The sequence below is a fragment of the Chionomys nivalis genome, chromosome 2, assembly GCF_950005125.1.
Source record: "Chionomys nivalis chromosome 2, mChiNiv1.1, whole genome shotgun sequence".
NCBI classification, from domain to species: Eukaryota; Metazoa; Chordata; class Mammalia; order Rodentia; family Cricetidae; genus Chionomys; species Chionomys nivalis.
In genome coordinates, this window is record NC_080087.1 from 68,535,212 (window position 1) to 68,546,377 (window position 11,166).

Genomic DNA, 11,166 nt, shown 5'->3' on the forward strand with positions numbered 1-11,166 from the left:
ACTGCTCTATGCCAGCTTCCTACTAACTGAAACATTCTCTGGGCTGGGGTGGAAGCATGCGGTGGGGTGGAGTGGAGCTGGTAAACAAAAGATTACATATCTGGAAACAAGAACACTTGGGAAGATTCTAGAATACTCTCCCAAGCTTCATAGAAAATAAACAATTGGCAGGGCGGTGGTGGCACACTTTTAATCCTAGCACTTGGGAGGCAAACAGATTTCAGTGAGTTCAAGGCCAATATGGCCTACAAAGCGAGTTCCAGCACATCTAGGTCTGTTACACAGAGAAACCCTGTCTCAAGAAAGAAAGAAAGAAAGAAAGAAAGAAAGAAAGAAAGAAAGAAAGAAAGAAAGAAAGAAAGAAAGAAAGAAAGAAAGAAAGGGAGGAAGAAAGGAAAATAAAAGAATGAATGAAAAGAAAGGAAGAAAGAAAAGAAAGAGAAAATCAACAATTGCTGGGGAGGAGACTCTAACCTTGACCTGAGGTGCTGCCTGTGATCTGCACAGAGTCCTCACCACATTGAAGGGGTGCTTTGGAGAAGTGACTACTTCTGAATCATCCCTGATCCTTTGCTAGTAACCCTTCACCCACTCTCTTGCTACTAACCTCAATAAAAATGTTTTGTTCCACCGCATTGGATTCTAGCACAATAATTTTTGTCTGTCATGCCCCCTCCCACCCATTGTGTGTGTGTGTGTGTGTGTGTACACATGCATGTGTGCATACTATATATCTCCCAAGAAAAAGTCAGTCACACAACAGTACCTCCCAGCCCGTAATACCTCGACTATACTCTCCAGTGAAATGCCTTCTTTCCTAAGAGTTGCCAAGGGCAGGGTGTCTCTTCACAACCATAAAACGGTGACAAAGTCAGCTGCTTACCACCAACACCAACAACCTGACTTCCATCCCTGGAACCAGCTTGGTAGGAGAGAACCAACTCCCCAAAGTTGTCCTCTACCCTCCCTGAATACATGCTGTGGTATGATAGTGAAGAATGAAACCTACCACTAGGTGGAGACATGCCACCATCTTTCCATTAGGAGTTTCTCTAGTTGAGCAGATCAATCACCTGTGAGGAAGGAGAATCCACCTAAAGGAACAGGAGTAGCAATTACCCCTTTAATGCGATGCAGTACTTTGTTTTCTCAGAATTCCTACTCTGATGCAGTCCCTACAAGTTATTCTGTGGTTCAGCAGGGTCTGTCTGCGTTTCTGAATCCTTCCTTTTTCTACTGCTGTGGAATAATTCTTTTGTACACTGTAAAGATTTGTCTCTCAGATTGGCTTAATAAAAAGTTGGCCAGTAGCCAGGCAAGACGCATGGGTGGAACAATGAAAGTTAAGGGCACTGGGCAGAAGGAGGGCAGAGTCAGAGGTGTCACCAGCCCCACAGAAAGTAAGCAAGCTGTGCCAGAGAGGTAACTGCCATGAACTTTGGGGCAGCACATAGATTAAGAGAAACTGGTTGATTTAAATTGTAAGAACTAGTTAGTAGTAAGCCTGAGCTATCGACTGAGCATTTATAATTGATATTAAGACTCTGAGTGGTTATTTCGGAGCGAGCAGTCAAGACAGGAAAATTTGCCTACATTTGACTTTGCCTTTCTCTTTTTTGATATTGACTAGAGCCTAAGTATGCTTTCCCTGGTACTTTGGGCTTTCTTGTTTTCCCTCTAAATCTCCTCTCCCCACACTGTGGCTGACCTCCATACTGACTTAATTCAAACAGTGTGACCTTTGTTTCTCTTCTCTTCTCCCTTCTCCTCCTCTGAGCAGCTGATGAGATTTACAGCTTGCCGGTCCTCCAGTATTTCTTTTGAATTCTAATATATATTTTCCTTTGGAGTTACTGGCAGTTGAAAGCTGCTTGATGTGTGTGCTGAGAACTGAACCCGGGTCACACCTGATGAGAGCTGCTGAGCCATCTCTCCAGTCTTGTGAGTACTATTTTACATAAGATAGACTGTGACAGGGTGCAAGCATGCAAAGGTAAACTAAATCATGAAACCTGAACATACTCACCATATACATATGTGTGTGTGTATATATATATGCATATGTATGTGTAATTTGACTTTACACACTATAAATATTATATATTATATAACATGATTTGTTTTTAATGTTTGTTTTTTATTATTTTTAATCATGTATGTGCATGTAGGTACCTGTTGAGGCAAGAGGCATTGATCCGCTGGAGCTGGAATTACAGGTGATATAAGATGCTTAACATTGCCGGGCGGTGGTGGCACACGCCTTTAATCCCAACACTCGGGAGGCAGAGGCAGGTGGATCTCTGTGAGTTCGAGGCCAGCCTGGTCTACAAGAGCTAGTGCCAGGACAGGAACCAAAAGCTATGGAGAAATCCTGTCTCGAAAAATTAAAAAAAAAAAAGTGCTTAACATGGATGATGCTGGGAACCAAAATTGAATCTTCTGCAAATGTGGTACCAGTAATTAACCCAAGAGCCATCCCTCCAGCCCCTATATGAAGAAAAATTGTATATAGGGTTGTAATGTAAACTTTGTCCTTACTTTGTCCCTGTCCCAAAATAAATATCAAAATATTTTTTAAAAACAAAAGAAAGGAAGCTGGGTGGTGGTGGGGCACGCCTTGCCTTTAATTTAATCCCAGTACTTGGAAGGCAGAGACAGTCGCATCTCAGAGAGTTCAAGGTCAGCCTGGAACTGTTACACAGAGATACCCGTCTTGGAAGAAAAAGAAAGGAAGGAAGGAAGAAAAGAAGAACTGGGTGGTAGTGGTGCATGTCTTTAATCCCAGCACTCAGGAAGCAGAGGCAGGAGGATCTCTGTGAGATTGAAGCCAGCCTGGTCTACAGAGCTAGTTTCAGGACAGCCAAGACTACTAAAGAAACTCTATTTTGAAAAACCAAAAAGAAGGAGGAGGAGGAGGAGGAGAGGGAGGAAGAGGAGGAGGAGGGAAAAGAAGAGGAAAGGAGAAGAAGAAGAAGAAGAAGAAGAAGAAGAAGAAGAAGAAGAAGAAGAAGAAGAAGAAGAGGAGGAGGAGGAGGAGGAGGAGGAGGAGGAGGAGGAGGAGGAGGAGGAGGAGGAGAAAAAAGAAGAAGAAGAAGAAGAAGAAGAAGAAGAAGAAGAAGAAGAAGAAGAAGAAGAAGAAGAAGAAAAGGAGAAATGAGAAAAGGAAAAGTGGCATGAGGAAATTGTTTCTGTCTTTTTTCCATGTATTGGAAACCATCTTTAAAAATCAAAACAAACAAACAAACCCCACAAATCTTAATTTCCATCTCCATGAAGTGGAAAGAGAAGGGGTGGAAGTTGAGAATCATAAAGCCGGAGAGGATATGTGCTCTGCCAGAATTGAAGCAAAAGTCAGCAGGAATGTCGAGTGACAGGAACTGCTTCCAGATTTGTGTGTATGGTAATGACAAAATATTGTTTAGAGACATAACAAGTTGTAAGAGACATAACAAGTTGAGAAAACAAGAATGGTTTATGTTATTTTTACACCTTGAGGGCAGCCAAGAGCCTAGTGGGAAGCAGACCAAGAGACTCAGCTTCCAGACCAAAGTTCTAGCTACTACATGAGCTCTATGTACTGTTGCCCTGGCAACTTATCCCCATTGAAGGTGATGAGGGATCTAGAAGAGCCGCTTATTACAAATGTAGAGATTTCTTGTATCGTTTATTAAAATACAAAATCTGCGCACAAGTATTAAAGAACAAAAGGGGAACCTGAGCTGAATCACAAGGCACCTCGAACACTCGCAGCGCACTTCCTCAATAGAAAGGGCTGTGCACCCTCTCGCTCTGCCACCTCTCTCTCTCTCTCTCTCTCTCTCTCTCTCTCTCTCTCTCTCTCTCTCTCTCTCTCTTCCCATCACAGCCATCACCAATGCGAAACCCTCCTCTCGGACTAAAACGCTCTTTTCAATTGTATAGAGGAACTGTAACAGAATTCCCATAACATAAAATGTGGTTGTAATTCAGGTGGGAGTTCTGCTTGATCTGCTTTTGATCTACTTTGGGGTAAAGTCAGAGCAGGAGATAAAAGGGATTTGGTTGGCAAACAAGGAGATGTCATAAAGGAGATGATGGAGCTTCTGCTTCCTGTCCTCCATGAAGAAGCTTCTCCACCATATTGTTCTACTTCAGAACCAGACCAGAAAAATGGAGCTAAGTGCATGGACTGAATTCTCTGAGACCAGAAGTGTAGGTAAACGGTTCTTGCTTTGTTTCCATCATGTGTGTGGTCACAGTGACACAAAAATAACAAATGCATCATCACTTCTGTAGATTGTCATTTTTCAGACAGCATCAGGCCAGGATCAACACAGCCCCGCGTCTCCTGATCCAATTTAAGATCCGTATGTGCATAATAAACACATAAAACCTTACTGTACTACTCGTCTGTCATGTGGCAGCAGTGGGGCGGGGTGGGGGTGAGGTGTGGGGGTGTGGGGGTGGTTATGTGTTGGCTCACCCCAACATTTACCCCATCTGTGATCTGCTGGAGCATGGGAGTGGGGTTGGTTTCATGGACCCAGGGTTGCAGGATCTCCAGGACACAGGGCAGCAATGGGATGTCCAGGAAGAGTCCCAGTAAGGGCCCAGTGTCCATAGTGTAGCAGAGACCGGGAGCCTCAAACCAGACACAAGATCCTTTGCAATCAACACACGCTTATAAACATGTATGGATAAAGTTTACTTAGTGGGGGGGGTCTTATTTTAAATTCCAGTACAGTAAATACCCTTCAAAAGGTTTTCCAGCTAGGTAAGATGGCTCATATCTGTAATCCTGGCACACAAAAGGCTGAGACAGGAGCATTTCTCCAAGTTCAGGCTATTTTTAGTTATAGAATGAGATTGTTTCCAAACCACCCAAACTTAATTCTTGATTTAAAAAAAAAAACAAAAAAACAGCTAGGGACCTGGGGTTGTAGCTTAGGGGTAAAGTACTTGCTAAGCATGTACAAGGATATGGGTTCAGTACCCTGCACTAAAAAAGCATAAAACCAAAACATCGGGGAAAAAAATGAGGGTTATAACCCTACAAATTTGGGGACGTGGAGAGATGGCTTAGCAGTTAAGAGTACTGGCTTCTCTTCTAGGGGACCTTGGTTCAGCTCCCAGCACCCACATGGTGGCTCACACCATCTATAACTCCAATTCCAGGGGATCAAATACCCTCTTCTGACCTCCTTGGAAAGCTAGGCCTACAAAGGGTTATACAGACATGCAGGCAGGCAAAACACTCATAGACTCATACATGTAAAAAAAAAAATTGCCAGGGGCTAGCCAGATGGCTCAGTGGGTAAGGCACTTGCCGCTAAGACTGACAGCCTGAGTTCAAGCCCTGGGACCCACAGGATGGACAGAAAAAATCAACTCCTGAAAGTTGTCTTCTCACCTCCACACACATGCAGAGGCATGTGTATCACCCCTAAAACATATCATTATAACAGCCGAGTGGTGGTAGCACATATCTTTAATCCCAGAATTCAGGAGGCAGAGGCAGATGGATCTCTGAGTTCAAGGTCAGCCCGGTCTACAAAGGACAGTCAAAGTTACACAGAGAAACCCTGACTCTAAAAACCAGTATGTATGTATATGTATATATAAAATTTATGTGTCTATACAAATACATATATGTATATATATGCTTATATGTATATATTTTTTTCTGGGTGTGGTAGAATGAATCTATGCTCACAGCATAGCCAGAAAGAAAGAAAGGATGGGAGGGAAATAGAAAAGAGATGTGAGGGAGATAAGAGGGAAGAGACAGAAGGGGAAGGGGTTTTCAAAATAGGATAAAGTCACTAACATTAACTGAACATCATTTACCATAGGCCAGTCACTGCTTTTAATCCTTTAACAACCCTAATAATGTGGTATTAAACCATTTTACAATCAAAGAATACACAGTAGTATTGTCCACTCTCCTGAGAGATCTAGGAAAGGACCCAGAAGGAAGCTACAACGCAAAAAGGTGGAGTATGGTTAATCTAGTGACGTCTGGAGGTCTGGCGGGTTCTGCAGGGACTGGTCACCAAGGGTCCCGGCTTCTCGGCCCATCTCCAGCCAGTCTCTTCTCATCCCACGTGCCTACACCCGGTTTTGTTGGGGCAGGAGGCCACCAAAAGCAGAGCTCCTGCTATGCCAGTCAAAAGTAACTAAGATGCCCAAGCAGATGAGGACCAGGCCAGACAGCCCTAAACGAATGAGGTTTCCCTGAGTATAGTCTGAAGAGCCAGAACCTGTGGACCAAAGAGAGGGAGACAGGGTGTTGGTCCCATATCTTGATGCTCTTTGCATTATCTGACACACAGATGGAGTTGTAGACTCAACTCTCAAATCTCTATATTGAATGGAATTGATGTCCCTGGACCCTTGGGACTGAAGAAGGACTAGAGTACCTCACCTTCGAAGCTGATGACCAGTGGCTGGCTGCGCTGCGACAGCACATAAGGGGCAGAGGGCGTGTGGTAATAGCAACTGTAGGTGCCTGGGGCATCGGCGCCGATCAGAAGGAAATCAGCCCAGGGCAGCACAGAGTCGATGTACTGCAGGGGGGTCGCCACACCCACGCGGTACAGAGCGAAACTCATGCCTGGCATGCGGCCTGCACAGCGCAGGCTTACATTGGCTCCTGGAGCCACCACAGGCCCAGGCATTGCCACGAGCGATGGTCTGGGTAATTGATCTGTGGAACACAGGCAAGGCCTTAGGTAGACTGGCTTGTCTCTCTTCATCCTCCCCCTCCTCCATTCTCTTCTGCCTCTCTTCCACCCCACTCCCACCCTCCACCTTAATCTCATTCCTGCGCCCTTCTTCCATCCCTCCTGGACCTCACCTGTCACCAGCAGTTCCAGGACATTGCTTGACTGGGACCAGACACCCGGTCCCCAGTCTGTCCTGCGATAGCGGCAATAATAACTGCCCCCCTGGGCCAGGGTCACCTCCTCCAGAAAAAACTCAGCCAGCTCCGTGGACACATCTCGAAAGAGCAGCGGTGTAACAACACCTGTTCTGAAGAGTGCAAACCGCCAGGCAGGTTGGGGTGCACGGCACCTCAAGGTCACGTTGACTCCAGGAGTCACAACTGCAGCAGGATGAGCCCCCAGCAATGGCTGGGGGTAAAAGGCTGGGGGGGCTTAATAAAGAAAAGTGCTTGGTGTTTGGATGAAGCTTCACCCCAGCCCCTGGCATCCATATATACAAAGAGTCTGGAATGTTTAGTTGGAAACTCCATCCCAAGCCCCCTTTCCCATCTCTCTCCAAACCCTGCTGCATCTCAGAAAGCAGGCAAAAAGATTGCCCCTCCCCAGAGATGCTCAAGACCACTCCCATAGGGTATTTAAACTGCCCCCCCCACACCCACCCAGAAAACAAATGTGGTTTTTCCAGTCTTCCTTTTCCATGTCCTCTCTGAGGGCTGGAAAGCCATCCAGGAACATGGTATCCATTAAACCTAGGTTTTTTCTAATTAGGTTTGATTTGGTCTGATTTGGATTATTTCATTGGTGGAGAGATTCATTGGGGTGCAGAAACTTTTCACTTGAGTCCTTAGGACCCTCCATCCAGATAGTTTCGGGAGATTAAGCATCTCTTTTTACCTTGGCTCTCTATAAAGTAGGGAGTACTTTATTTATCCCTGGAGTACAATTGCACCTGGCCCAAACTGACTGAAAATCACAGGAGGAGGACTCTAATTTTGAGGACTTTTTTTCTTTTGTTTTGCTTTTCGAGGCAGGGTTTCTCTGCATAACAGCCCTAGTTGTATTGGAACTTGCTCTGTAGATCAGGCTGGCCCAGATTGTTTCTTGAATCCTGGGATTTAAGGTCTTAGAGCTGACTAGTAGTGCAGGTTGGCTTCAAAGTTGCAATCCTTCTCCCTCAGCTTTCAGGTGCTAGGATGACAGACCTCTACTAGCATACCTCACTAGAAGCAGTTATGGTTTGCCACACGTCAATAAGAACGGCTATGGTTTGAACATGTTCCCCAACTTAATCTTTGATATAACAATGTTGGGGGCTGGAGAGATGGCTCAGTGGTTGAGAGCACTGGCTGCTCTTCCAGAGGACCCGGGTTCAATTCCCAGCACCCACATGGCAGCTCACAACTGTCTAAAGATCCAGTTGCAAGGGATCTGACACGTTCACACCAATGCACATAAAATAAAAAGTTAAAAAAAAAACCAACGTTGAAAGGAGGATCCTTAACAGATAATAGAATAGGGGCTGAAGAGATGACTCAGCATGGGACCTGGGTTGGTTTCTAGCACCCACACTGGGCAACTCATAACTACTTGTAACTCTAGCTCAAGGGGGATTTTGACACCTTCAGGCACCTGTACTCATGTGCATATACTCTCACACAGACACAAACACACACGCACAATTTAAAAAACAAAAACAAATCTTTTCCCTAAAGAGGTGCTAGGATAGAATACCTACCAGGTGTAGTGGTGTATATGTAGTCATCCCTCAGTGAGGGCTGGAAGTATGGCTCAGTGGTAGAATACCTCCCTAGAATGCCTCAGTGAGGGGTTGGGAATATCGCCCAGTGAGAGAGCACTACCCCACTACGTACAAGACCATAGGTTCAAACCATCAACCCTAGTACATATCCAAACAGCACAAACATAACATGATCAATGACCCAATAATTCCACTGCCTCACCATAAGCAAGCACTTATTAGTAAATAAAATTTTAAAAATGAAAATAACGGTAACAATTGGGAAATATCTCTGAAACAGATTGTTAAGTTTAACATTCAAGATCCAGAACAGAATGGGTCATGAAATACCAACTGTGAGCTGGCAGGAAAAGAAGGAAGTGTGTAAATGTGTGACTTGTATGAATGCATGGAAAGCTTTTTGTAGGAGCCGAAGCTTGTTTCAGGAAGACAGGACGGGGAAGAGGAAGGTTATTGTACATTTTGGTAATGGCTGAGTCTTTGTAACTAACCATAAGTACTCATTAGCTTTATCCTTTTAAATAATAATAATAAAATGAATTTAAAATCAGGGGGCTAGAGAGATGGCTCAGCAGTAAAGAGTACTTCCTGCTTTTGCAAAAGACTGGGGTTTGATTCTCAGCACCACGTGGTGGCTCACCACTACCTGTAACTCCCACTCCAGAGAGTCCTACAGCTTTCTTCTGAACTCTGTCAGCCCCAGACATGCACGTGGTGCACATACAGGCAAAACACTCATACCCATAACATGAAATTAAGCTAACTGATAGCTCAGGTATGAGTCATTTCCCAGATGGTTCTCCTTCAAAAATTGGAGTATAGAGGGAGAAAATTTGAGAGAAAGGAAACACCTTCTCTATCAGAAAACCCAAGATGGAAGCATCTTGGGGTAGAAGAATCCTCCTTTTATTGAAAGCTGTTTCAATTGAGAAAGCTGGTATGGGCTGGAGAGATGGCTCAGAGGTTAAGAGAACTGACTGCTGTTCTGGAGGTCCTGAGTTCAATTCCCAGCAACCACATGATAGCTCACACCCATCTATAATGAGATCTGTTTCGCAGAACACTATGTACATAATAAATAAATTTTTTTTTTTTTTTGGTTTTTTCGAGACAAGGTTTCTCTGGTTTTGGAGCCTGTCCTGGAACTAGCTCTTGTAGACCAGGCTGGTCTCGAACTCACAGAGATCCGCCTGCCTCTGCCTCCCAAGTGCTGGGATTAAAGGCGTGCGCCACCACTGCCAGGCTAAATAAATTTTTAAAAAAGAGAGAAAGCTGGTATAACTGTCATTGCAGGAAATCCTGTGTCTGGAGCCTCAGACTATGCCAGGAGATGAGCCTACAGTTTACATACATAATTATATTAAATCCTTACTGCAGCTCATTTTCCAGAGAAGGAGATGGTGTCTTCAAGATCCCTTGTTTGTTCAAGGCCATGCAATGAAGAAGATGGTCTAGTTTAGGTCTCCTTGCTATCAACATCCATGGTCTTCTATACGCACCTATAATGGTCACTAAAGGGATGAAAGGAAGAGAAGGTGGAAGAGAGGAAAGAGAAGGGGGCGAGGAGGAATACAGGAGGGAAAAGAGGAGGGGGAGAAGGAGGGAGGTGGCAAAAGGAGAATGAGGGAATGGAAGTAAGAGGAGGAAGGAAAGAAAGTGAGGGAAGGTGACAGGAGAAAAGAAAGAAAGAAAAGGAACAAGGGAGGTAGGGGATGAAGGGATGGAAAGAGGGAGAAGAAGAGGAGGAGGGGGGAATAAGGAAATCTAGGGTGAAGCTGGGCATCAAAATAAAATGAGTTCTGGAGATGGTGTGAGCAGCACGAGGGAGAGCATTTGAAGTATGCCACTCACCTGTTGGTGTGAAGTCCATCTGACACCCAGGCCCTGCAGAAGGTGAGGAGCCAGTTCTTTACAAAGCTTTGTGACTACCAGTCTTCCCTCATTGGGAGACCCAGGATCTGATCCCACAGTTTCTTTTTCCTCCTATCTATCCCTGTCTTCTTTAGGATCCATCAAAACTCCAGACTTCCATCCCCCAGGTACTTAAAAGCCAGTGGTCTGACCTAAGAGAACGGGCCTGTGTTCTCTTAGGTCCATTTGTTCTCTTGGGCTTGGAAGTCTGAATGTCCTACTCTTTAGAAGTAGTGCAGGAGTCCTGCCCATCTGCCATGAGAACCGAGGATATTCTTTAACCTAGATATCCCTTACTTTCCTCCTGCCTGGAGATCCGGAGAAACCTATGCTCACCCGAGACCCAGCAGTCTGGCTTTCCCCATTTAGGACTCGGGTATCTGGATACCAGTCCTGACTCCTTTGTTTAAAACTGGATGTTGAGTTCCAGATGATTAGATACAGCTCTCAGCTCAGTCAAGGACCCCCAGCCACCCACCCACCCCACACACAGGGGAGGGACAGCTCACAGAGAGTCAACAGCTGGACTATGAGTGACAGGATCATGGCCGGCACTCTCCGTGAAGCTGGGGAAAAGAGTAACCCTGCCTTCTGCCCGCTGAGGATATGAAGCCGCAAGAGAAAGCCACGTGAGATCCCTGTTTAGGAAAGAGGAGTCAGGTGGAGGCCCCTGGGTAACTGTGTCATAGCCCCACTGTCTTGGAAAAAGTTGCAAGAGAAACAGTCATGGACTCTGGTGTTCATTAATTCAGTCTAAAAATAGGAGAGGAGGGCTGGGCATGTTGTAGTTAA

General features: G+C 45.1%; 1 protein-coding gene across 3 annotated transcripts; it reads right to left on the reverse strand.

Moving 5' to 3' along the window:
* Positions 1–6,087: 6,087 nt before the first annotated feature.
* Oscar (osteoclast associated Ig-like receptor) lies at positions 6,088–10,920 on the reverse strand. Of its 3 annotated transcripts, none has more exons than XM_057761629.1 (5): positions 10,884–10,920; positions 10,315–10,347; positions 6,836–7,135; positions 6,404–6,685; positions 6,088–6,239 (listed from the first exon to the last, which is right to left on the reverse strand). In XM_057761629.1, exons 1-5 carry the CDS (start codon positions 10,918–10,920, stop codon positions 6,088–6,090), a joined length of 804 nt encoding a protein of 267 aa, XP_057617612.1. The 3 variants fall into 3 exon arrangements, with proteins under 3 accessions (XP_057617612.1, XP_057617613.1, XP_057617614.1); XM_057761630.1 differs by having other exon boundaries at positions 10,866–10,920; XM_057761631.1 differs by lacking the exon at positions 10,315–10,347.
* Between the last annotated feature and the right edge of the window lie 246 nt (positions 10,921–11,166).

What these genes read in the sequence shown, in the direction of transcription:
- Oscar (XM_057761630.1), bottom strand. Translation starts at nt 10,920, where the DNA reads ATGATCCTGTCACTCATAGTCCAGCTGTTGACTCTCTGTGAGCTGTCC. An exon ending in GATGGACTTCACACCAACAG is followed by an intron (nt 7,136 to 10,314) that starts GTGAGTGGCATA and finishes TTCTTTATTAAG; the next exon opens with CCCCCCCAGCCTTTTACCCC. An exon ending in ACTGGTCATCAGCTTCGAAG is followed by an intron (nt 6,240 to 6,403) that starts GTGAGGTACTCT and finishes TTTGGTCCACAG; the next exon opens with GTTCTGGCTCTTCAGACTAT.